Source organism: Strix uralensis, chromosome 4 (genome assembly GCF_047716275.1).
Source record: "Strix uralensis isolate ZFMK-TIS-50842 chromosome 4, bStrUra1, whole genome shotgun sequence".
In the NCBI taxonomy this organism is placed as follows: Eukaryota; Metazoa; Chordata; class Aves; order Strigiformes; family Strigidae; genus Strix; species Strix uralensis.
In genome coordinates this window covers 9,690,218-9,717,670 of record NC_133975.1, presented here as the reverse complement: position 1 = coordinate 9,717,670, position 27,453 = coordinate 9,690,218, and the positions used below count along the sequence as shown (strand labels likewise).

General features: G+C 39.6%; 2 protein-coding genes across 3 annotated transcripts in view; one reads left to right on the top strand and one right to left on the bottom strand.

Annotated features, from left to right (window-relative positions):
* Nucleotides 1–1,855, bottom strand: part of LOC141942426 (NELL2-interacting cell ontogeny regulator 1-like) — a 37,054-nt gene extending 35,199 nt beyond the window's left edge. Inside the window, exon 1 of the mRNA XM_074865596.1 lies at nucleotides 1,730–1,855. The gene's annotated coding sequence lies outside the window, so the exon portion shown is untranslated. The remainder of the gene's footprint in view (nucleotides 1–1,729) is intronic.
* Nucleotides 886–27,387, top strand: NELFA (negative elongation factor complex member A). Of its 2 annotated transcripts, none has more exons than XM_074865586.1 (12): nucleotides 886–1,304; nucleotides 2,088–2,352; nucleotides 9,787–9,958; nucleotides 11,119–11,280; nucleotides 12,209–12,298; nucleotides 14,127–14,257; nucleotides 14,443–14,512; nucleotides 15,389–15,477; nucleotides 17,823–17,934; nucleotides 20,183–20,439; nucleotides 21,514–21,613; nucleotides 23,126–27,387. In XM_074865586.1, exons 2-12 carry the CDS (start codon nucleotides 2,101–2,103, stop codon nucleotides 23,308–23,310), a joined length of 1,620 nt encoding a protein of 539 aa, XP_074721687.1. In that variant the 5' UTR covers nucleotides 886–1,304; nucleotides 2,088–2,100; the 3' UTR covers nucleotides 23,311–27,387. The 2 variants fall into 2 exon arrangements, with proteins under 2 accessions (XP_074721687.1, XP_074721688.1); XM_074865587.1 differs by lacking the exon at nucleotides 886–1,304 and adding an exon at nucleotides 1,937–1,973.
* Nucleotides 27,388–27,453: the final 66 nt, after the last annotated feature.

The window sequence follows — 27,453 nt, the reverse complement described above, 5'->3', positions numbered from 1 at the left end:
GGGAAACTGAAAAAACCTGAACTTAGGATAAGCACTACTGAGCAACAACTAAAACATCAGTGTGTTATCAACACCATTCTTGCATTAAATTCAAAACACAGCACTGTACCAGCTACTAGGAAGATTAACTTTATCCCAACTGAAACCAGGACATACAGTTAAGCATCTACCTAAGTCTTAACAATATTGATGTTAATTATATGTCTAAACTAATACCATTCCTTTACAGCTGTTTTTTAAACCTGTTACTTTAATCCATTTCCTATTCTGTTTTCAATTTAATCATTTATCACAGTCTCTTATTTACATTTTTTTTTCTGTACAAACTAACAGATAGTTACTTGTGGATAAATAATTCTCCCACAGCTATGTACTGAACTAGCATACTGAGATAGAGATCAACTGAAATTCTGGACAGAACAATTTATGTGCTAGATAAACTGTCTCAACTCTGCTTTTGCTGTTCTAAAATGTCAGCTGACTGTATACACAAGTTTTCTCTTAAATCACATTAGAGTATACATTGATAGTACGAACAAAATGCATGTGCATCTGTACACACATTTTAAATGAATAGCTGTGGAAAAAAAAATCCCAATGTACTAATATATAATTTATTCACATAGAAACTCTTTCCTCTAAAACATTTCCACACTGATAAAAGCCAGTGTTTCATAGAGCCTAACAGCTGCAGACACTCACCATTTTGGGTATTAGTAAAAGTTGGGAACAAGAATAAAATGTAACGCTCCACAATACCATATTAAGAAAATATAAAGCACTTCAGCAAGAATCACTCTGCTCTCTTAGAGAAATCAAGTTGTAAACAACCTCCTTTAAAGGAAGAATGCTGTAAAAAAAAAATTTAATTAAAAACCTTGAGAGAAGGTGAATTTGCTATGCACTCCTGCAACTCCTGTACTTTAATTTCGATTAGAAAGCCACTAAAATGAACCGTTTATGCCGCACTTTAAAAACTCTTGAGTCTTCTGGGATTTAGACAATTGATTAATTTTTCATATTTAAATAACAATGAGCTGAATCACAAGGGAATATGAATGTATGCATACCAACCCCCAATTTCTGAGCGCCTACCGCTAGTGTTACAGACACTGATGTAGCCTCCCACACCTCTTGAAGCACCCAGCACAAAAATCTCCAGGGAATATTATGAAAAACACACTCGTGTCAAATCGTAGCACCACCGGGGGGGTTCACCACCTAGCACCGCGTCGGCAAGCTGCCCTAGCTGGTTTGGGCGAGAAGAAAACCAAGGGCTGACAGGACCTGAGGAAACTGCGGAGGTGGGTGCACTTTAAGGCGATATTAACTCTAACAAGCTCCCCACGATGGTAGGTGGGGAAAATGGACTGCCTCTACAACGCAGGCCGACCAGAGAGAGCGCAAAAGGGCTGCTGCCAGGGGTCTGGTGTGCCCAAGCGGGCGCCGCTGAGGGGGCGGGTTACCCGCCCCTTCGCGGATACGGGGGCTTAAGGGAAGGAGACGTGGTGCTCTGCCAAACGCTGTATCTGGAGGCCCGGCGGCCGGCCCAGCTCCCGGGAAGGAAGGGCGGGCGGGCAGTGGGGGCCTCAGCCATTCTCCCGCCTTCAGCGGCAGCGGCTCAACGCGCCGAACCAGTGAGGCGGCTCCCGGGCAGCGAGGGGAGGCGGGAGCCGCCGGCTGGGGGAAGGCCAGCGTTCTCCGAGGGGAGGGGCGGGCTCCGGCCTACCTCCGAGCTGTGCCGCTCGGCACCCCACTTCTGGTTGCGGCCCTTTTCTGCCTGGGAGAGTCCCGGAGAAGTTAGGGCGAACTGTGAGGAACAAACGAGACGGGGGTGACAGAGAAGCGTCTCTGCAGTGAGGCGGCGCCATCTTGCAATACGGAAAAAAAACTGTGGCGAGCGCCATTTTGCATCTGAACGAGAGAGGGGAAGAGCCTCCCTATTTTTCGCCGCTTGGGCGCCGCCATTTTAGGTTACGGCAGAATCTCCGCCTATTCCTAGTGCATCCGCATAGGGCGCCGCCATTTTGGCTTACGAACAAGACGGCGACCCGCAGGGGTCCTCACCCCTCCCTTCCTCCCTTTAGGTGTCTTCATAAAATGCCCGTGGAGAATCCTCTCTTTTTTCGCCCCGCTCCCAAGATGGCGTCGATGCGGGAGAGCGACACTGGCCTGTGGCTGCATAACAAACTGGGCTCCACGGACGAGCTGTGGGCGCCGCCGAGCATTGCCTCGCTGCTCACGGCTTCGGTGATCGACAACATCCGCCTCTGTTTCCACGGCCTCTCCTCGGCCGTCAAGCTCAAGCTGCTCCTGGGGATGCTGCACCTGCCCCGCCGGGCGGTGGATGAGGTGAGAGTTGGGTAGGAGCTTGCGCGGGAAGCTCAACCGAAGCGGGGAGCGTGTGTGTGAGGAGGAGAGGTCGGTCGGAGATGGCGTGAGGGGAGAAGGGAGGGCAGCGCCAGTACCACCTCCCCCCCCTTCACAGGGAGCCTGTGGTGAGGGCAGACCCCGGGCCGCGGCGCGGTGCCGCCTCAGGCGGCCTCGCGCTGCCCCTTCCCGCGCGGCGGGCGGTTGGAGCGGGCAGCTGCCCGCGGCAGCCCTGAGGGGGGGAAGCCGAGCAGCGGCAGCTCCTCAAGGGCAGGTGCCCGCCCGCACTCGGCGGCGGGGGGTGGCGTGTATGGGAAGGCTGGTCCCCACAGACCTCCCCGCTTCTTTCTCGTAGTCTGTCTTGGGCGGGGAGGGGGAGGAAGAAGGTCTCGGCTAGCAGAGCGGTCCGTTGAGGCCCAGCTCGGAGGACTCGGTCCTTGTTGTGAGGAAAAGCGCCCAGATTCTCTGTGATAAGGAGTGGAGTGGAAGCTTTGCTGCTGCTCCTCCTCCTGCTCTTCGTGGAGTCTTTGGTTGACACTGGTCTTTTGAAAGCAGTTTTGACGTGAAACCCATCTTACACCTCCACATGGACTTGTAGGGCTGTGTTTTGATACAGTTTGGGTGCCTCTGGGGAGGAGGGCTTTTCTGAGGCAGTGGTTCTAGGATTAGGACAGAGAGCCAGGATCATTTAGGAACAGTCGTGTGTGTTAGGCTTCCGTCACTCTCCTTCCTTAGTACTGACAGCTGTGTAGGTGTCCCAAGTCAAACATCTCAGCTTTAGGAAGGACAGCAGCAAGTGCTGAAACTTTGGGAGGGGAAGATCTGGGGTCTGCACTCAACAGTGTTTTTCCCCACCTTTTTGCAGTCAGGTCGTGCTTGAGGAAAATTGCCATGCCTATTTTTGCTTCTCTTTACCTTTCTGGGAACAGCTGGTTCTTTCCTTTACTGTTCTACCCCAGCTAATAAGCTGGCTGGGTCGAGTCTGAGCTGGCTCTGCAAGCTTATTCACTTGGCCCTGGACCATACCTCATCTGTAGCTGGCTTATTCTTACCAGTAGGCAGCTACTGATGTTTGGGGCAATAGTTGGAGAATAATTGGGAAACATTTAAGTTTCTTCAGCCAGGTTTGAGGAATTCCTTTCCTACTTCCACCATGTATGGTATTGGTTCCTGGTAACAATCATGGAGGTGGTGCGTAGTTAATCCTCACTTTCTTGTGAAGAGTATCGTCAGCAGTGCTTGCACCAATCTCTTTCTTGGCTAGGATGCAGCTGCTGCTTAGGCTTAATAGACATATATACTAGGCAGGGCGTGGGGAGACAGTATGTAACTTGGTTTGTTGGGTGCTCAGCTCTTGTATACTTCTAAGCTGACAATGCACAAGGATCACGTTTAAGCAGTAGTTTAGTGTGTGATGGTGTCTGTCTTGCCACATGCATCTGTATGATCGTTCACTATTACACATAATTGGTGTCACTTTAAAAAAAGTAAGATCTTGTTCAGCGTGTTTAATTTTTAAACTATTATATTCATGTTTAGTGCCTGTCCGTTGCACAAGTGGTCTTCATTGTGTGTGACAAATGCAGTTGTTTTGGACAAACAAATAACCAAGGCCAGATGGGGAGCTGTGCATAAGCTCACATGAACTCTTGAGTATGCAGAATTCTTCTGAAGTAGTGTGAAAATCCAGGTAGCCTGGAAGAAATGAGTATTGCAATGTTTAGGAAAAGCTAACACATTAGTGGTGGTTTTAGATTGAAAAGAGCTCGAAAAAGCTTAGGGATCTTCATAAATAACACTCACGCCAGCTCTTTGAGGGAGCAGAATTCAAGCCAGCTGAAGTAATTTGTTGAAATGCTGCAAGAGTGTGCACTGGGCGGGTAAAAACTTTTTTTACTGATTCTGAGGAAATTGGTAGCCAGCAACTTTACTTGATCTGTGCTTTTGTTAGTCATGGAGATAAAGTGTGTGTAAAAAAGAGCAAGTCAGTTGCTGTGCCTTTTAGTGTATTGTTAAACTGATCGGTTGTGTTCCAAATATAAAGACCTTGTTACTGCTGTAACAAAAAATATTGTGGGGCTTTTAACTTCTTTGGCAGAGTTTGTGAATTCAATCATAATCTTCCATTGTAAATAGCACACTTGATAGAGATCTAGGGATCAAGCATATTTTCAGTCCTTTGCACAGTACCTGTAACATCATAATTATTTCAGGGACATGTGATTAATTTTTTTTAACTGAGAGGAAGGGCTTAAAATTGTTAAAAATTAAAAACTCATAAGGCAGAAACTCTTAGCATTGCTAGTTGGTCTGCTATTATCACTATAGACTTCCTTCTATAAGTGATAAAAATAGCTGGTGTAACCAAACTCTTGACAGAAAGGGATGTTGTCTTATCAGATGCTCATAATTTGTGGTGAATTTGCTAAAATAGGTTGTATTTGTGAAGGTTTGTTACATAACTTGCTGTCAAGATTTTTGATATTTTAACTGGCATCGGGTATCTTATACCCAGAACACATATATATGTATGTTTGTGTTCAGTATACGTGCTGTGCTGTGTACTTCTCTGCAGTATTCACTGCTCAGTGTACTGTGGAGCGCTGAGCATGGTGTCTTTTTGCTAGCAGAAATACACCAGTACAGGATACCTGTAGCTGCCTGGAAGTGAAATTTGTCATTTGGAAATCACTCCTGTATTTGAAAATAATTGAACTTAACTGTGAAAGTACTTCATTAGTCTCTTTGGAAAGTCATATGTGTGTTGACCGTGCCATGTGCTAGTGTGGATCGATCGTGTGTGAGAAGCAGTGAGCTGGCATTTGGAAACTTAATAGTATTGGAAAATACATTGCATCAGCTTTGTAAAGCTTTGGGGATCTCTATAGTGGATGCAGGATGTGCTACTGGTTTGTTATATAATGTGTTAAATGTTATTCCCTGCTCAGATCAGATAACAGATTGGATTTAGCTATTTTCTCTTCAAAATCTTATTTTTTTCCTGCTTTCTATATTGTAGCATTTTCACTGAGGCACAGAATAACATGGAAACCATTTGGGAGCAGGCATCTAAGTAAAAAGTTATGTGGGAATCAAGGAAAGTGGTGGTATTTGGTTTAGAAGGGGTTTAATTAGCTGCTGGTCCTTTCTAAATCTCTCTGAAAGCTTAAGTCTAGACAAGTAACTCTTGAATGAGCTCTCTTGAAAACTGAGTCCTTAAGTGTGTTGGTTTTTTTCTTTCTCAAATGTAATATCCTTCAATTTTCATAATGTTTTCATTCAACACTCCAAATATTGTATAGATATAAGTAACTTAATACTCATAATGCTCCTGTGGGATAGGTAATAAACCTAATTTTTTATCATGCTGTGAACCTCATTACTGCTTGTTTGTTCCCGCTGACTAATAAGAATAATTGGCTCCCATTTTCATTTTAAGTTAATTGTGTTTTGTAGGCAGTTATCAAAAATATCCTTTCCCGCTGTAATTCTCTAGGCAGACCTTGCTAACTCTTGAATCTCCCTGCCCCCCAGCTTTTCATCTGCTAAATTTTTTCTAGATAATCGCACTTATTTGAAATGATGCCTAAAGCTCATTGTAGTGCTGACCAGAGTTTCAATTGTGAATTTGGCAGAACAGTTACTTCTGTTTATTTTGTATATTATATTCTTGTTAACCTGATTCACAATGGCAAGTGCAAGTTTTCTTTTTGTGCCAATGTTTAATTTATTTCTTCGGGGTTAGACTGTGATGCTACAGCCAAGTCTGGAATGAGGACTGTGCTGCTGTGCTCTCTGAATTATCTTGAGAGGGAGACGCAGCCTATCCTGGCAGTGGTCTGCCCTTTTATTACAGCAGCTGCAAGAGAGCAGAAGTTAATACTGTTTCTTCTTGCTTACTTGCATGAATAGAGGACTCCTGATCCATGTAAGTGGGAATTGTGGAGTACTAGTGCAAAGGAGTAAGAGGGCATATGGCACTTGCCTTTTCCTCTGGGTTCAGAACAGGCAGGCTGCTCTGCATCCTTCTGTCCTGCATTTAGTGTTCCTATTTTTTCTGTGATGTAATATGGTATACTTTAATCTGACTCTTGGCCATTTCTGCTCTTTTTCATGATTAAAATACAAAACACATGCGGTAGTGATATTTGATCCATCCTAGTTTTGAATCATGTAAATATTAATACTGTACTTTCAATCCAGTGCTTTTAGCTTAATGAAAATGCTCTATAATAATACAGGTACCTATTAAATATCACCTTGTCTATGGCCCCCAAAAGATTAAAACTTGATTGGGTTTATTAGCCAACTGTTGATGCAATTGTCTGAAGGTATAGTCATATATATTTAGGCATAATATAAAGCAAATGAATGGGAATCTTTTGTGAGAAGTCATCTTGGAGCTATCATTTCGTGTGTTTCTAGTAACGTTTCCGTTTTTTACACCTTCCCACGATGCTGTTTGTGTATTCTTCCTGCACAGCCGTTATTAATCTCCCTTTGTCTCTGTTCCCAGACTTTTTCCATCCTGCCTGATCCTTTCTTGTTAGACTTTTCTAGTCGTACCCCATGCTTTTTTTTTTGTGCCAGCAGGCTGAGAAAAATACTTTAGATCCTTAAGTTTTATATGAGAGAAATGCCAGAACATGTTGCATCAGATCTTGACATTCATGCTCCAACCAGCATCTTGTTAAGCTGATGGAACTCTTACTGACCTGGTGTTGCAATCTTCTACAATTAAGAGTTTGGGATTATGGCTCTGGTCTGTAAAGTAACAGAAAAACTGTACATAGGATTTTATCTTATTTTGAGTTGCATTTCATGCATTCTCAAACCACAAATGAAAACTTTTTTCAGCTGCCAGTTCAAAAGTGAACAGGGAACGTATATTTAAATTGCTATTTGAAGACAAACATGAGTCAAAACTCAAATCCAGGCTTGTTAAATGCAAACCGGTATTCAGGCAAGGTCTCTGTTTAGCTCACAGTACATGTTAGCATGCTTCGCTTCCCTGTGTGTGATAGTGACTCTTCTTTCATCGTGCTCTTTCTGCCATGAGGCATTGTGATAATGCTATTTGCCCAGTACTAGGCAAACAAGTTGTTTTGTGGGCTTCTTTCTTGTAGGAACCAAAGTCGTGTGAAGTGGTGGGTCGTGGAATAAGTAGCCTTGGACTTTAGCTGCCCTGAGAGCAGCGTGGGTGTAATGTGCCCAGAAAAGAGCTCGGTAGGAGCATGCATAGTATAGACATGTAGCTGTGTGAATTTTTGGTACCAATAGCAGTTCTGTGGAGCAGATATGAAGGGTAAATTGGGAGGATACAGGAGGCATCTTTGCTCCCAACTATTGCCTGAGTTTGCTTTGATGGAGGCAATTACTTCCTATGCACTTACCTGCATTAGTGATATCCAGTTTAAAAGCTTGTAAAAGCTATAAATAAACCATAGCTTTATCAGCTCTCATGGCATGTTTTAAATTTTCAGGTATTTTGCATAAATCAGTACTGTAATTCCTATAGGATAGGAGAATAAAAGACTTTGTTCCAATAGTATTCATGCTCATCCTCATCCATTGTAGTGGAAGTGACTTCTGATGAGTTTAGGGTTAGAATAGAGAGATTGACAAATCTGTGTGGAGTCGAGGTGGGTTTTTATGTTTACTGAGAAAGAAATGAGCAATGGAGGACAACAAAGACTAGAACCTTAGAAATTGATTCTCTCCATTGGTGAACGTTGGTTAAATTTGACAACATGTTTAAACTGTGTGATGTGTGATCATGGTTGTATGGGCAGTCTAATTCAAAGCACATCAGTAGTGCTGCTGAAGTTGGTAACTGACTGTCGTGGTGTCTCCTTTCTGCTCCACTCTTCATGGTTCTAGTGTTTGTGTGACTGTAGTCAGCCACACCAAGGGGCTGATCAAGCTTAAAGCTATAGAGAGATGCTAGTTTTTGGTCAGATGAACTGGTCTGGTTCATTTCACAGGTAAAATGTTATGAGTGCTAAAACATGCAAGGGGTAAAGGACAAACTGCCCCTATAGTGCACACGTAAACCTTTCTAAAGTGAGAGGGCAATAACACTGGGTGAAAGGAATTGAGAAATGTCAATGTTTGCCTCTGAGCTTTTAAAGTGCTTGGGGGAAAAAATGGAGAGCAGAAATTTAACTTATTTCTTAGAGTTGCATGAGTTCTATTAAACTTTTTCATATAAGAAAAGGCTGGTTCTAAATAAAGGGGAAGAAATACAGCATAAAGGTGAAGATGAATCTCTTGCTTGCCTCCCTGTGTTCAGAAACATGTAGACTGTAACTAAGCTATATATGCCACAGTGGGCTGTAAAAAATCACAATTCAAGTATTTCCTTATACTTGCTTGTAAATTCTTCAATGTTAATGCCATACATATAGAGTATGTCTAAATATGTAATTTTACTGTTATGTTTTGTGGCTTGATAGACGCACAGTACATCTCGAACATCTTAGTTCTGTGAAGCTAATGTTTTAATGCTTACGTGAAAGTTTACTTAGGAAAAAAAGTGTTCAGTCTTTATTTGGGGAGGTTTAAGCTTACCTGTGAATGAAGTACACCAACTCTTTAAGAGATTCATTGTGTAACCCCTGACTGTAGTCGCCTTGATTTTTATTTCATTTCATAGTGCCAACAGACATGTTGATCAGTAATTAAAAAAAAAATACTGTGACAATGACATTTTTATAATCTTAAGCATTATTTCCCCTTTTTAAAGATAGGTTCTTAAAGAAAAATAACTTTTTTCTTACTCTAGAAACTGGTAGATGGAAAATCTTGTTACTTGCGGCATATTAGAGGGCTTGGTCTACTTCTGTAATATGTTGGTTTTGTCAAACAGTACAGTTTTGATTAGCGTGAAACACATTATTTTGGCTTAAGCTTAAGTAAAATTTTGAGGACTTACTATGTTCATATGATGCAGATATGGTCGGTCTGCTTAATTATTCTGTAGCCTAGAAAGGGACACATCTTAATTTAGATGCCTGTTCTAAATAACTTGTTGTATTCTAGTTGCATATGCTTATCACTGAATATAAGTTGTGGGTACACTGGGAGTGTAAGTGTGGAACGTAAGGACACAGTAATGTAAGAATCTGGCCTGTTGCTTTTAGTAAAAATGTTCAGTGCTAAACAAAGCTTTGAGCTGCCAAAAGCTCAAAACAAACTTGGGTTAGATTGACCGAAAGTGATATAAAAAAATTACCTTGGTTCATTCTTTATTTAGTTCTGGAGTTAATGTATAACTGTGCTGAAGCAGTTTCCCTCTTCCCTTCCCCAGTAGTAAAACATTGTGCATGCTAGTGTCTTTTTAAAATAAAAAAATCCAACGATAACCTGTTTAAAACTGTTTCCAATTGGCTGATTTTCTTTTTCTTTTTTTGTTAGATGAAAGGGGCACTGACTGAAATTATCCAGCTCGCTACCTTGGATTCAGACCCCTGGGTCTTAATGGTAGCTGATATTTTAAAATCCTTTCCAGATACTGGCTCCCTTAACCTTGATCTTGAAGAACAGAATCCCAATGTTCAAGATATTTTAGGAGAGCTTAGAGAAAAAGGTAAGCCTTTTCTGTTGGTGAAAATTACAGAAATGTGATGCCTTTTTTTCAGAAATAACCTGTCATTTCACAGGCAGTCTTGCTATCTTAACAGTATTGGTATCAGGACAAGCAGTATGTCTTGTCTCCTAACTGCCACAGTTCATGACCTGGCATGTTACTGGATTGAGAACTGTGATATTTAAGGAATGGTAACTTCTTAAATTATCTTTTCACACATCATCAGAACTTGCATGTCAGGTTACCCAGAGTGTTTGTGAAGGGCAACACACAAGTTAATGTGGATTCATTAGGATTGTAGACAGGCCGTATGTGATAGGTAATAACTAACTTACTGCAGCTTGGTAAATTGAGGTTTTTCATATATTGCTCTGTCTCATATGTTTTGGTACCAAAGAAGACAGTAAGGCTCTGTTTCTGCAGTGGAAGCACCACCACTGTGTTGGGCAGGTGGGGTGCGTCTCCGCTGGAAGGCCTCCTCTAGGCAACAAACGACAGGGGCTGTGGGGGAGACTGGTCACAAGAAGAGTTGTGCTGCTGCTGTCTGAGTAGCTACGGATTGCCTAGCAGCTGAAAATATTGGCTCAGGCACTTGCACAGTTGCTGCTTCAAACAGTGTAGTAAATGGTGATGCAAAGCTACTGCTACTTCAGTGGGTTTATTTAGCACACTGCCTAGAAAAAGCCCTGCGGCATCAACGGACAGACATGGTCTCTTGGAGTTAGGATTGCAGCAGACCAATAATCAAATTACTTGGAGGTGGAAAGGTGGAAGCATTTTATTTTCTTACTATAAACAAATGGTCTGTTCACACTTTTTGTTTGGACTTTTGTTTACTAGTTTTCTTTCTATGCGAAATTTTTAAGGAATCTGAGAATTCAGTCATTTTTATCTTTCACTCTGACAATAGTAGCATATTTAAGATTCCTATAATTTGACTGGGTATAATTAACATGGAAGCTCTTACGAAGCTAATGTAAAAAACAAACATCCTAATGACTGGTTATATACTGTGTAATCATTAGAACTGAATTACTCTTGGTGTTTAAATAAGTAATCTAAAATTTAAAAACACCTGTACAGTCTAATTGTGAAATGTTTTGTAATTAACTATCGAAGAGGTGCTAATACCATGTGTACTGTGTTAACTCTTTATGCAGTAAGTGAATGTGAAACTTCAGCTATGTTGCCGTTGGAATGCCAATATTTAAACAAAAATGCCTTGACAACACTAGCTGGGCCACTTACCCCCCCAGTGAAACATTTCCAGCTGAAAAGGAAACCTAAAAGTGCCACACTCAGAGCTGAACTCTTGCAGAAGTGTAAGTAGTATTACACCTAGTTGATAAGCTTGAGTAATGAATTAAATGGTGAAGGGAAAATTTATATTCAGTCTTATTCTCCAGTATGGGGATATACATTAAATTTTTCTGTTATAAGAGCTTTGCTGGCTGTTATTCTTTGACAGACCAATATGTGTGGAAGAGCAGGTGCAAGTCATTCTGGCCATGATTACATTAAAATGCTAATCTTGATTTAAATGCTGTTCAGATTTCAAGGCATACAACAAGCTGTAGCTTTTTAAAGCATAGATATATTCTCTCATGGGGTATATTTAACAGTCAATTTTGAAGACTTGTGAGGGACAGTTTTGGTTAAAGCTCCTGAAACAAAACTGAAATGAGAACCTAGTTGTATTTTACCATATGTTTTTGCAAGAGGGAGCAAGAACTGCTAATTAATGCTTTCTTTTGCTCAGTATGGCTATCTATATAGGGTGTGAAAACCAAGAGGGTTTTTGCTAACAAAAGGCAACATGTATATATATATGTGTTGGTAGCCGCTTAACTAAGTGATTATAAAATAGTTTACTGTACCTGCTGTTCTGTTGCAGCAGATTGCTTCTTTCTTGTGTGTGACTTGAGTAGTTGGTCTTGTTAAATACAAGATTTGTAACTTTTTGTGATGTTATGTAGAACTTTCTTTAATTACTTCAATCTCTATAGAGTAAATTGTCTACTCTGATAATTTCTTTTCGCTTAGACCAGTTGCATAATCGTACTGATTTTGCATTTTCTTCAAATACCGTGTTTACCTCACATAAACCTGGGTTTTAATTAAAATATAAATCTTCCTTTGTTGCTATTCCCATCTTTTTATGTATTAGTTAATAACACTTTATATAAGAAGCAATATATTGTATTTTTTCAGCACAAATTCTTTAATAACTGAAGCCCTTTTTCTTTGTAGCAACAGAAACTGCACAACAGCTCAAGAAGACTGCAGGAGTGCCTTTCCATGCCAAAGGCAGGGGACTGGTCAAAAAGATAGATACAACAAGTATGGCTGACTTTCATCACTTCCCAGAAAGGAAATCTGATAAAATAGCCTTGATGAAGAATAAAATTACCGTCTAGTTTTCACAAAAACTTAATTACTTTTGAAGCAAAGTATTTCTCCCTTTCTGCCTCCCTCTGTCCTGATATTTAAATGTTTCTCACATGTCTTGTCAGAAAGAACAAGAGTGTGGGGTTTTTCTTAAATGGCAAACATATCTGCCATGCTTCTAAAATGTAACAGCTAGATCATGCCTATAGACTTTGGTAAGAATTTAATTTACATCACTCCAGGAATAACTCCTGACTAAGCCATGTTGCTCCAGAAGGGAGCAGAGTAGATCACAGTAATCTGCTGTGCTCTTTGAAATACTATGAAGTAGACTGAAAGTATCTTGTATTTGTGGAGAAAGAAAAGGGGACAGTGTGCTTTCTGCAGCCAAAGCTGTACAGTGGCTTCTATTTAGTGGACATGACACAGATGTTATAATCATTCTTCAACTTTGCATTAATAGATTTCAGCTGTTGCTGAAGTTCCTGAACTGCTTGAATTTTTCAAATAAGTTTTTGACTAGGAGCAAGAGGAGGGTTCAAAATTAGTTGCGTACTTTAAATCACTGCACAGGTATAACTTTTTTCTGACCACCAATATGATGCTGAGCTGTAAAACTTGAGTGATTTCTTGGTGTGGTGGCTCGAAGCTGTGAAGTACTTTGTCGATGTTATCTAAGATGTGGTTTTGAACACCAAAGTTTGGCCGTGTGTTCATGCAGTAAATGCAAAAATTGTTGTTGTAATTTGAACTAAAAATTGTCCCAGTATTGAAATTGACCATTAGTTCTTGTAATTCTTTTTAGCTGTTGAACTAATAAACCTATTTTTTTAGACTTTGCCTTTAGAGCCAGGTGGTCTCTAGAAATGAGTTATGGGATCAATTTACTCTGCTGAAACTTACACTGGTCAGAGGATTGTCCTCTGGTGAAAAGGTTTTCAGTACAACGTATAGAGGGATACGGTGTATCTAACCTCAAACTAAAATTCTGTGTTTATCATCAAATTGTAGGGTATGATGAGATTGTCAGCAGGCTCAAAGACCTAATAGATATCTATACGTATCCCAAATTTTCTATCAGTTGGTGAAAGGATGCTGTTTTCAGCGCTTACATTAAGCGTGAGGTAGAAGGGTAACAGTATAAAGTTTGGGGAAAACAGCTTCTTATAGGTGTAGCAGTTTCTGCTGAATATTGAGATGGCAGGTTTTCTGTTTGCAGTATAGACCCAAATTGGGTTGTCCTTCTTGTGCAAACAGCAGCTCCAGAATTTCAGACCCCTGTGTGAAACAGTAATTTACCTTTCCAGTAGATTGCAAGCCCTTAGCCCTGGAGAAGCATGGCTAAGGATCTTTGATTAAATACATTTTTACCAAGTAACTAGATCTTAAAGTTCAAAGAGTGACTCTGGCAATAATTGGATTCAGAACATTCATTCCCAATACCTTTTTATGTGTTCAGAGTTTATTTATTATAAGTAAGGAAAGCATCAATGTATGCAGGAAAAGTATATTTTAATAACAGTGCACCTGTTTGACTAATTCACATAGAATGGGGTTGCAAGCATTAGCCTAGAGATTGGCTCTTGCCCCTTGTTTGAAGGGTAAAACCTAATCTGACCTTTGAGAGACGTGTGGTGTATTATAGATAGTTCCACACTATAAACATTTGAAGGGGAGGGTGTGTGTGTTAAGAAGGAGAGAAGCCAATGAACTCTTTATTATTGTTTTTCATGACTAATTAAACCTATTACAATTGTTGCCTTTTTTGATCTTCCCTAAGCACCACTCAAAGGAATACCAAAACAAGCTCCATTCCGGAGTACTTCAGCACCTAGTGTATTTAGTCCTTCTGGAAACAGAACTCCCATTCCTCCTTCAAGAACACCTTTGCGCAAAGAAAGAGGAGTAAAGGTAGGTGCACTCTTTCTTAGTCTCTTGCTTTCCTGCTCAGTTCTCCTCCCTGATCTACAGTGAATTTCTGATGCTGTTTCGAATCAAGTTTCAATATATTAAAGAAAAAATTAAATACAATATTTAGAGATAAACTACATAAATTTAGCAATAGTTACTAAGTTTTATATTGCCTTTCTTTTTAGCTTCTAGATATTTCTGAGCTGGATATGGTAGGTGCTGGCCGTGAAGCAAAGAGAAGAAGAAAGACATTAGGTTGGTATAACATGCTACTTATGAAGGCTGTTAATATACCTGCAAATAGGACACAGATTTGTAGTACCATTTGTTCTTCATTTGTTGAAACTATCTTCAGCTAAACTTTAAAAAAGGGGAGGAAGAACCCCCCCAAAAAACAACCAACCAAAAAAATGCGTTAAAGGAGGATTTTATTTTTTGTCCAACCACGTTCCCCCCCACCATGCTTGTAATCATATTGCCGTGTGCCAACTTGACTCAGTTGCATGAAAGGGTTGAACTAGTTATACTTTGGGCAGCACATAGGTCTGTGAGTGGCTTCAGTACTAGAATTGTTCTGAGATATTTTGGTATGCTTATTTCTACTGGCTGTGTAGCCAAGTAAATTAATTGAAAGTAATGTTGAAAAAACAGCACTGCAAAATTCTGGCTGAGAGGTCTTAACAAGTGAATAATATCTGTTATACTGCTTTTAAGTGACAGAGCAGTGCTCTACTTAACCATATCAGGAAGGTACACTAGGCAGCATATTTGTCCCAAAACAAACTTTTTGTATTTGTCACCAAAAATGTGAGTACTGTCTCAGAACAAAATCATAATTGCAGTTAAATTTTTGCTTGGGTTTTGATGCTTTCTAATATCTTAAAGTTAGCCAGTTCTGCCTAATTACACAGATGCTGTATCTTGATGGATATACATTGTGGTTCAGTTCATAATTGGGTTGATTATAAAATTGTGTATGAAGATTACTGTATCTACCAACCTTTCAGCATATACCTCTTTAAGCATATTTTAGCAGACTTTGAAGAATTCATTTTTATGTCTTTGTTTAAAAAAGTATAATTCAGTATTTCAGAAAACTTCCTTGAACTGACTTCTATTTTTATGCAATAGATACAGAAGTTGTAGAAAAGCAAGCCAAAGAAGAAACAGTAGTAGAAAATGCTACCCCAGACTATGCTGCTGGCCTTGTGTCTACACAGGTAAAACTAAACTAAACCAAACCAAACAGAAACCAAACAGAAAAAAAGATGAGAAAGGCATGATGCAAGTTATTCTAAAATGCTTAAACACTGTAATAATATTTTACTAACTTGTTGAAACGTGCCTCTTAGTCATCTGGACTAGATGATCTTCAAGGTCCTTTCCAACCTAGATGAATGTGAAAATCTTTATATAATTATTTCAAAATTCCATTGTATTTTCACCAAACTAGATAAAAAATTCAAAGCAGGATGAAGGTGAAGTTTTTGATTGTTTTCATGTTGCTATTCTAAGTTTGTGATGGGGCATCACATTTCTGTAACCAAGGATTGTAGTCTTCTGTCAGAGATGAAGGGAATAGGAGGACCCCTCTGACTGTGGAGAGGTAGAATCATTTTCAGGAGTTCCTACAGGTTTCACTCAGTGCCTGTGCATCCTTTGTGACCCTAGTGGAACAATGTCCACAGAAGTCTGTGAGGAGCACTTGTCATTGGCCTATGCCCAGGAGGGAGATATAAGCAGCCAAGTAAGAAAGAAGTCTTTGCAGCTCCTCTGTCTTCTGGCTTGAGAAAAGAACCTACTCACCAGTATCTTCCTGTGGTTCTTTTCTCCATTTTTAGCTTGTAATCTTTGAGAATTGATGCTTAATCCAGAAGGCATCTTTTTCTGAGGTCTCCAAACCTGTCTGTAACTAGGCTTAGCCAGTCCCATTACTTCTGAAAGGGAAGGATAAACTGAAATTGATCTGTCCAAATTACCTACGGCTTATAAATTTGTGCTTCTTAAAACCCATAAAGTTCAGAGGTGGCCATTCCTCTTCACAGTCTTTTTCTTTTTTCCTAATCCAAACGTTGTTTAGGATCTACTGAAAAAGCTAACCTGTTGTTAGAGGTAGTTCAATCGAAGGGTGAGAGGTGGAGGGAGGAGTTCTGTGTAGGATTTTTTCTTACTCTTTCAGATATGGTGCGTTGGAAAAACTGTGATGCAGCTTTATGCTTTCTCAGTCATGACCTAACTCTTACAAGAACGTTAGGTCCTCCCCCTGTTCTGAGTTAGAAACTGTCTGTTCTATTCCAGCAAGCCTTGGCCTGGAATTAATTTGTAGAACTGCGTTCTTTAGATACTAATAGATAATTTGAGGCAGCTGCACCCAGTGTTTGCAAGCATCTTGGGATGATAGAAATCCATCTCAAATCTTAAGTGTCTTTTCGTTCCAAATTTAAAGTGGTCATGATTACCTCTGCCTCTTTAAATCCATGTGTTGACGTGCAGTGCTTGCCTTCAGAGAGCTCTCTATTTAAAAATAAAGACCTGTGGTTTGGTTGGTGAGCCAGGCGTTTCTTCCTCTAGGGCCTAATGGTAAGCACATGCAGCATTGGTCTCATGGTTATAGGGGTAGCAATCAATAGCACACATGCCAAAAACAACATATAGGCAGATACTGGTAGGCCTGTGTCAGGAGTGAAGTTTATAGCAGTCTGCAGAAAGACAGGCAAAGAGTGTCTTTTTGGCAAGCTCTACATTTTACAGAATATCCATCTTTTGTCTAGTAAGGCTACCTTGAATGATTTGTCTGCTAGACTTACTCCCCCAAAACTTCGTTCTTCTGTCAACCCCTTATGTTTGTAAGGCAGGATTGGACTGAAGTGAGGATCTTCATAGATACCATGCTGTTGTCTTTGTGCTGTGTGTGCAGTATCATTTATAGTTAAGTGCAAAATGTGGTATTTTCTTTGGCTTGATCCTAGATGACATCCATCATGTTGGTGTTTGCATGTTTCAGTGGAAAGATGGTTTTACCTGTGCTTTTACTGCTGCCTTCTGCTTATGTCCCAGAGGCCTTTACATTCTCCTGAGTGATATTTTAGTTGGCATTTTGCTCATGGATGAACACAGGTTTCTGCTTGCTAGTAGTGAAGAGTATGTTTGCTCAGGCAGAAGATCACATTTCTATAGTGTCATTCTTCTGAGAGTACCATCTGCACAAATTTCATCATCTGGTCTCCACACTACCAGCTGAGGAATGGGACAAAAGAACAGCATCCTGACTCTCTTTGCAGAAGTACAGTCTCCACAGTAGTATTTTTTTCCTGGCTCAGACTGTGCCTTCAGAAGCAACTTTGATCTGAATTAGGGGAAATAACAGCTGCTTTTTCTCTCCTAGGGTAATTCTGATGTCTCAAGTTAGGGTTGAAATGGCAAACTTGCCCTAACAGAGGAGTCCATAATTAACTTCCCAAAAGGAATATCATAGCAGAACTAATGTTGAAATTGTATTTAAAGTGCAGAAACAGCGCATGCATACATGGAGTATGGTTATAACACTTCCTTTTCTGTTTTACAGAAACTTGGCTCATTGAACAATGAGCCTGCACTACCTTCTACGAGTTACTTACCTGCTACCCCCAGCGTGGTGCCGTCCTCCTCATATATCCCAAGCTCTGAAACACAGCCAGGTAAAAGACACTTTTTTTGCTTCTGGGGCCTAATACCTCCAACTCTATACAGTTTTACTGTCCAGCTCTTCTTTTATTTACAAACCTACTATCCCTCAACTCTAGTGAAACTTAACCTTAGCAGCATAAAAATCCATTGCAGGAACCCAGCCTTTGGGTTTGGGGTAACCAGACGTGTCATTTAACCTAAATAAAGAAAATGCTTGTTGAAGTCTTAAAATGACTCCTAAGTAAGTCAAGCAAGCAAAGCAATTTGCTGGTTGGGTTTTTTTTTCTTACTGGCTAATAGAAAATCTAGCACTTTCTAAATCCCTAAAGAGACACCAGTAATACACAAGCGTATATACTCCATACACGCATCCATATGCATGTATGTAGAAAACAGTTGCTTTCTAGAGGCAGGTACATATTAGCTTTCACCCAGGCTGGGATCAAGCCATCCATTTTCCTTTTACCTTTTTTATAACAGTCTGATAGATAATAGCTGGGCTCCTGCATGTTTTGAAAAGTGCTACATTATTTTCAATTCTAGAAAATCGCCTACAGTAAAAAATAGTGTTCGTACAAATCCTTTATTTCTACACCTTTTATTTTAACACACTTGGTTTTACTTTTCCTTCCCTGCTGCATGTAAAGTCTTAAAGGAATGCACCAGTTTGCGCTAACAGATGTGCATGGCTGGGATTCATTACCAGACCTTACAGTTAACAGAACCAACATTTCACTTTAAGGCATTATTCTTCCTCTTGCTTGTTGTGATTTGGTAATGTTTGTCTTCGTGAGCTGTGGCATGTTGGTCACTATAGAAAAATGCATATGCAAAACCTGATCACTTGGCCCTGAAACAGTTCAGAATCTCTCTGAAGGTCCATGCAAATCTTTCTCTGGCAGAAAATTGGCATCTCCAGAAGGAATGCAGCCAAGAGCACATCAGTGTTGTCAGCAGCTAGTATTATTTTCCAGAGCCTTGGCATTGTATTCAACAGCAGGACAAGCCTAGTTTGAAATTCTCTATTGTCTTTGTTCTCTGTTTTTTCTAACTTATTTCTTCCTTTTGGAGGATGGGGTATCTAGCTTTTCTTATAGACAAGGAATATAAAACTATTTCCTTGATATAAGGTGCACACGGAAGATCCACAGATTTGGTCTCATATACTCTGAGGTTGCATAATTGATAGATGGTACTTTATGCAAGTCAGTTATTCTGACATGAGAGGAAACCAGTAATAAAACTTAAGAGATTTGTACAAAATTAAGGGCTAATTATTACAAATGTTTGTCCTCTCAAGTGTTCACTGTCCTGTTCCACATCTTACTAGATAATAGTCGTATTGTTAACCAGTGCTGTGTCTGTGTCTAGATGAAGAGTGGTAGGCATCTCGTTCTCTAAAATCCAATTTGAAAGGCATCAGTGTAGCTCTGGTCTGTATCTGCCTTTTAGTCTGTTGTGAACAACATGAATAGGTTAGCTTAAACCTCCTGAGATTCGTGAAAGGTGCTTAAGCAGCTGTGCCTGTGTCTAAGAGCTGGCTGGAGTTATGTTCTGGGTAATTACTGTTTGCTGGACAGGTAGTAACTTAGGAAATCACAGTAACTTGACTGTATGAATCACCTCCACCTGCAGCCAGGTTCGGAATAGTAACTTCCTTAAGTGCAGGTAAATGGATCAACTTTGAGAAGCAACACTGCGAGGTTTTAACCGTCTTAGCAGTTAGTCTTCACAAATCATTCATTATTTAAACACTACATTTGATTCTGTCATCTGTTAGAGTATTTGTGTATTTTCAATATTTGTTACTGGCTGAGACTTAATTGTCATTTCCTTTGGAAGCTGTTGCTACATTAGGTAAAAACTGATGAAATATTTTTATGGTTTTGGCTTCTACGTAACAGTACAGCAATAATCTCGGTAGGGTCAGAGTACAGTTGTTACAGCAATATAAGCTAAAAAGTAAGTAAAGCAGTTTCAGTATAATAAATCTGATAGCATCAAATTTTATGTTTAATGGATAAATACAGTGTAATCAATATTGGACAGCTAGTCACTCAGTTGTCTAATTATCGCTAAAGATAATTGAGTGGAAAGAGCATTAGCTCTTCAATTTTTCATATAGATATTAGATGGCATGTTGAATTATGGTGTTAAAATGGAATAATCAGAATTTTTAGTTTCTTTAAAGGCTATTGGTGATGCTAATCCCTGTTTGTGGATTATAATGTTTTTAATTAACCTGATTGTTTTTTGCAGCTGGCTCTGCACGAGAGGCCTTGCAGACTAACAGACAGACTGAAGAGCCTGCCGCTCCAAATGCTACTACAACTCTTCCTGCGCAATTCAAACAAAGAACACCCATGTACAATAGTAACTCTAATCCACCTGCAGCTACACCTACCTCACCCCTAACACCTACCACACCTCCTGCCATTTCCCCTGCAGCACAAGCACCACAAGTGGCCCCCCAAACTCAGCAACAGCCACCACCGAAAAAAAGCCTCTCTCTTACAGTAAGTAAAACCAGGTTCTTTTTGACTGCTGCTTTGGATGTCAATTGGAAAATGCAAATTTTTATTATTGATCTCATTTAGTATGTTGGCAGTTCCTGGCCTTTGGATCATGGAGTGGTTGGGGCTGCTTTTTTATAACCAAAGATAATGAAAATATTTTGTGGCTTTGTTACCATTTCTGTCTTAATGTTAATCACAACATTTTTAGTTGTGCGCTGTTAAGGTCACGGTAAGATGTGTTTATTTACTGCTATTTGTTACGTAGAACAATGCTGTATTACTCATTATAAAGAATTTTGGAAGAAAGGTATATTTCCAGCAGAGCTGTTGCCTAGCCAATTGCATATAATGTAAGCTGCTAAAAAGCATTCTGTTATTGCCATGGTAGGAGAAAAGATATCCATAGATTATTCTAAGATGAAGGCCTTTATTTCTTGATGCCCTCAGTCCCTCATTATGCAGCTTTTAAAGCCTGAGAGTGAGGAGGAAACTAAACTCAACAGCAATTATAATTTTTTTTGTCCTGAAACTTCTTATTGCTGGTATGTTAGTATTTATTATGTGCATGCTTGAAATTAAGCAGGTAACTAATTGAAGATGCAACTGATTTGAAGACTTTGATAAACGCATCTGTAAGCCTGGCTTGCAAGATCTGAACTTTAGGAAGCTGGGTGACTTTCTTTGCAGTACCTCTATTTGCTTATTAGAGAAAAAAACCCAATTCCTCTGAAATTATTGCAAGCCTGGGTTTGTTGGACTATAGAGGAAGTATTGGGTTTTTCCTTTTTTTCTTAATGTCATAACACAGAATTGATAATGTAAACATTAAGTCTTAGCACATGTTTCCATAACTATTTAAAGGTGGGTTTTTTCCAGTTTCAGAATTCAGTTGTCCCTGCTGCGTTAGGTATAAGCATTAAAGAGGGAAAGCCTTGAAGTTAAGGCTTTTTTTTTTTTAATTTTTGTAGGTCTACGAACTTCCTGTACTCTTTTACGCTTGTCTGTGCATATTAATACGGTATCTGTTGGCAGTGTTTTCTCCACTGGAATTCATACTTGTTGTATCTGTTGCAGAGGGAGCAAATGTATGCTGCACAGGAAATGTTCAAGACTGCAAACAAAGTTACAAGGCCAGAAAAGGCTCTTATACTTGGATTCATGGCAGGATCCAGAGGCATGTATTGAGGCTAACTTAGCTTGTTTTTGAATACCTAAATCTGAAATATGGCCTAGCATTTCTAAATGTGCATATGTGAGTGCAAGACTCTTGCTTTAGCTTTGCTCTGTGAGTACTGGACTGTGCATTACTTTGGACTGTATATAGTTTTATGGATTGTAGTTCTGACTACCTGGAAATGGGTCTTTAGGATCTATTTCCAGTAAGTCAAACAGTGTGTCAGAGCAGTTGCTAAACACTACATACATAACTGAACACATGTAATATCATGGCTTAGGGGTTGAAGAGAAATGAGGCAGTCGGTCAGAACAGTGACCAGTCTGGTTGGGTCCTAGTAGTCTGTCTAGAAGACCAGTGAATGTAAGTTCTTTCGTGGCAAGTTGAGGTACAAGTTGGGCAGTACAGAGCCTCCTTGCTGATTCCTTAACGTTAGAAATGTAGCAACTGTTTTCTTGGAGACTTTGGGTAACCACAAGTGCTGTGAATCCCAGGGAGATAAGCTGTCTCATAGCTAGATCCTGTCATATATTGGCCTTGGTAGACCAAGGCTGTTTTACCCAGAAGACTAACAGATGTAAGATGAGAAGGGGCTTAAGAGTCCTTAAGTGAACTCTACATTAGCTCTGGTTTCTTATTTGGTATTTGAGGGCTCTTATCACTGGAGTGCTGGAGCCTAAATGTGGCTCATGCATTTGGATTAATGCAGTACACTGATGAAGATGATCAGGGTAGAGTTACTGTGATGGTCCTTGGGCTTTAAGAGAGTTTTGTGTATTTACATTAATGATGGTACTCTTAGTACTAGGTGCTACTTCAGATTGCAGTAGGAGGGTGTGTTTCAATATCTATGTGGACCATTTTTGTAATACAAGGTAAAATACTATTTTGGAAGTGTGCACATGTGTGTGTTGTATATATTCACATATACATATATAGAGAAGTATATAACAATATGAATTCCTTCAGTAATAACGTCAGCATCTTCTGAAGGCTGGGTAAATAACTGCCAACTAACATATTCTTGAGCTTCTTGAGTGCCAATTCCATACCTTGAAATGTAATATTTAATACTTCTACTGGCGTTTTAGTGAAGCTGTTTGGGCTTCCAGAACAGCTGAAAATTGTTGAGGCTTTTGGCTACAAAATGTGTCCCAAATAAAGCAACTCTGTTAGAGTTTACGAACTCACATTTAAATACAAGCTTCTCTTACGACTCTTGAGGCAGTCAGAAATGACACTGGCCTGCTTTACTCCCCCTTTTGTTGTTACTTCAGTTACTTTAGCCTTGGGGTTCATGTTCTGGCATCTGGTTTTGTTCCTTAAAACTCCATCTGTGATGTATGGAGGGAGGATGAACATTGTGTATTAGGGACATTACTTGCTTGGTTTGGGGTGGGTTTGTTGGGTTTGGGTTTTTTCAGCATAAGATAGGAAGCCCCATCAAGTGCTCTTTACCTTTTCTAATACAGTGTTGAAATGTATAATTTGTTCCTGTTCTTGTGTTCACAGAGAATCCTTGCCAAGAGCAAGGTGACATCATCCAAATTAAACTTAGTGAGCATACAGAAGATTTACCAAAGGCAGATGGCACTGGCAGCACCACTATGTTGGTTGATACGGTCTTTGAAATGAACTATGCTACTGGTGAATGGACCAGATTCAAGAAGTACAAACCTATAACTAATGTTTCCTAAGAGACGCAGCAACAGCAGACTGGACCAAATCAAGCTTAGAGTCAACCAACTCATAGAGTATGTCAACTGTACAAAATGGCATTTGTGTGTACATTTATTATTACCCTCCAGAGCAGAAGTTGTGGCTCTTCAATCTAACTGGACTCAGTGAACACAGAAGAAGATGGTGTCAAACTCACTTTTTTTTTTTTTTTAATCTTGGGAGAGGGAAAGGTGTTTCTGGGAGGGGAAAGTTGTTGGTGTGTTTTTGTTTTGCTACAGTTCAAGAGATCACAACTGAAAGATTACAGATGGGAGCAGTTTACTTCTGAGTACCAGAAGAGAAGACTACTGCACAGTCATTCACGGTTTACCTTTAAACGAGGGCACAGATCTTTATTGTAAGAATATTTTCTTTGGCTACATGGGTTCTATTGTAAGAATGGACATTCAAAGCACCACAGGTCAGTGCTTGATTATTTTGTAATTCAGCTGCAGTATCACTAAATATTGCAGGTGGTAGATGTCCAGTGTCTAATGGTACCCACTCTGTTTAGCTTATTTATGCTTGGGTCCTAGGATGAGATCGAGCTGCTTTAACTCGCTATATTGTCAGTTTCCATGCCCAGCATGAGTTAATCTGTATTTGGCATTATTTGAGATTGAGAGAAACTGAGTATTGTAACTTTCTGAATTAAAAAAACATTGAAATTAAGGAAAAAGTAATGGTGGCTTGTCACTGCCTGGAGGTGATAGCTCTTTGCCATGGAAGTCTTAGCGTAGAAGTTGATCTATGGCTCTTGCGTAGCACGCCCTTTGAACAGCATAACTTACCTGGGAGGCAGTGAAACTATTACATCTCAAGACCAACTGCAGATTAATTTTTAAATGGCCCTAGAGATGGTTGAGTGACACACATCTGAATATAGATAGTTGAGAATATTTGTTGTCTTGAAGCAGTGTTGATTTTATGTTTGGTTGAGCGGTCATAACGTGTTTAATTGCCAAGCCCTGATCCAAAAAGTTTTGAATGACTGTAGCTGTGGTTCTTACCAGTGTAGTTATATCAGTATGATCATTAATGTGGCCACAATTATACTGTTATATAAATGTGCCTTATACTTGTCCTCTTCTAGTAGAAGCACGTTTTTATCTTTATAAATGTGTTCACACCACTGGTATAATCTGGCTTTAATAGTACAAATAAGCTTGCATTTATTGAGAGGGCTTATGTACATAGTTCAGAATTCATCCTTTGGAGACTCGGTTTCATCACTTGAAAGAGGCTTGAATTAAACATCTGCTTTCTGCTAGTACTTGTATGTGGAGCTGTACTTGGTAGGGAATGGTGCTTAGAAGGAAGAAATACAAAGATGAGTAGCACAGGGGTGGCTTGGTGCTGAGGAGGTAGCTTGGACTGACTGGAGAGGTTCATGTTAAAGTGGAGCTCTTAGGACAAAATGAGGCGCTTTTAATTTTTTTCCTGAAAAGAAAGCAGACCAAATCCCATAAGTACACTTATATACTAACAAAGACGTTTAGATGGTTGATTAGAGTCTTTTTGTATTGGGGCATTTTTATTGCATTTTATTTTTAGTTTTTAAAAAAAAATTATCCAACATGACAGAGCAGGTATAAATAATAAGAAAATCTGTATTCTACAGTGTTTTAAGATGTGACCAAAAGTACAGATTTCTTAACCTTAAGCAAATATACAGAATGTTCTAGTTCCTTTAGTGGGCAAGTTATTTGGTGGTACCTAGTACCATTATGGAGTGTTGTGCATGTATTAGTGTGAAAGTTACTTGCATATAACTGTCACACTGGGGGCTCTCCTCCACCTAACCCCATCTCAGAAGCAATGTAGGTTGTGATTCTGATTGCAATTTTTCTTTAAACAGCTAGAAGCCAGCCTGACAAATGAGGATGAGTAGTGGGTTTTAGTTTTTAGGAGTTCAGTAGAATGTGTTTTCATGGTTATAACTTATTTGATTATAGTAGGTTACACAGTAAGGGCTAACAATAGAATATGAAAGTATTCATCTTTTAAAAGAAAGGTTTAAAGAAAAGTGACATTCCTTTTCTTGTCTGCATTCAGATTTTTAAAGTTTTTCTTGTGATGACCAGTTTTCTGTAAACATGTATGATACTTCTGTCTTAACTGTTCCTGCTTGCTAGATAAGCTGCAAGTACCAAATAAAATTTTAAAGAAAGAACTTCTAGAAAATCAGCTGACTTGAGCGGCATGTACTGTAACTGTAAATTGTTGATGCAAGATTCTTTGCTATTCAGTAGTGATCAGGAGCTGCTGTGTGATGGCTCTTTTGGCTTACTTGAGATTAATGGGGGTCCCTCGCTAAACTTTCATAGTCCACAGTCTGCATTTTAGACCTGTGCTGTTGTGGTGGGACAGCTGTCCCTCTCCTCTTCAAGAAGCCCTTCTAGAATGCAGTGGAGTAATTTGAGTGCAGTAGTGTGCAGGAAGCTTAACCATGCTGCTACCTATTTGTATTTGCTGCGTAACAAAGTTGGTCTCCAGGCCTGTTTGTCTAAAGTCAGTCATATGCAATAAAGTGAAATTTTAAATAGAAGCATAGTATATTTTTAATTCCGTTAAGTCATTACGATGAGACAATTTAACACTGCAAAAATAATTTATTTTTAAAGTGACTTTATGACCCTCAATACCAGAGCATTACTTCAACTTGATCTGTGAATCTAGAAAGTTTTTTTTAAATGCCTAAAGAAAGGGAAGTTTTTGCAATGTTGTTAAAATGATACAGTAAGAAGTTAGACTGCATGGAGTTCTGTGGTCCAGAGAATGAAATCCTTGAACCGGTGGCCTGAAAGTAGGGATAATGCCAGACAATTCAGAAATCAACACTTAAATTCCAATATAATGGAATTGTTGCATACAGAATAAAATCTGGCCCTGGAACTTAATATTTTTTGTCTTGAATCTTCAGTCACTTGGATGTTAGCTGGATTCCACTCAGGCTCAATGTGTGCTGCAAGATTAAACAAAAACATTTGTTGACTCTAGAATAACTTGCAGATGTACTGACAGATTGACCACAGGATAGAGGGTTTTTTTAAAGCTTTGTTTGTGTCCTTTCCTCTTTCCCTTTATCCAAGCATGAAGTTTTAGGAAATGGCAGGCCCAAACTTCAGAAATGCATTACTGCACCTCAGCAAGGCAGGATGTCTCAGCTTCTCTTGCCCTTGCTGTAAAGAAGCACCCGTCTGTGCAAGCCTAGGCATGATATGAATTAGCTTGTTGGATTTTAGTGTGGAATACTGGAGACAGAAGTAATTAAAGTAGCTTGTGTTTTACCCTGTCCTGTCCCAACTTTTATTCTTTGGGGAGAAGGAGCACATACATGCATACCCAGGGTTCTTTAACAACTTGTCCTGCAGCAAAGTGCTGGGTTTCTTTAGGCTCCATTTTCTTTCATGAGTGCCATCAGGACCAGGAAGAGTGAATTTAGTGTAATGAGGAGGGTGCTGAGTAAGAGTTCTGATCATAGATTCCATCTTCCTTTTCGACAGACCATTTTTTTCATACTCTCACACTCTGTAGTTATCTCCACACAAAACAGTCTAGGCTTAATGGTTAACACTCTTGTATTGGGCCAGTATTTTGTGGGTTAACTTGATTTTCACTGGTAGCTTTGCCATTAAATCTTTGGGTTAAATACCATAGGATGCTGGATGTGATGGGGAGGAGCCTTTCGTAGTTGCTTGACATCTCCGTGTGAAGTTGTTAACTTCTCTCACTAAGTTGTGTCAAAGTGCAGACCACTTGTCTAGGTGAAAGAAGCTTGAGACTTTGACATTATACAGTTTAAGAGTGAATCGCATTTTCATAGTAAGATCTGACTGGAAAAAAAAAGACTAAAAAATGTTAAGCCAGAGCCCTCTGGGAATCTGGTGCCTTTAACAAGAACTGTCATTTTGTAAAATGTTACATCTATAGCATAGCCCGTATGTTTTCTATTGTTTTTTTGTACAGTTGTAAATTCAAAATATTCTGTCTTTGGGTACGTATTTTCAGTGTAATACAGTATGTATAATAAAAATTTAGATTTTCTAAGGAAATGGACTGATACTTTTTTTAATAATCAAGTTGCGTATTGTACTAACAGTTGAACTGGTGATGAGTAC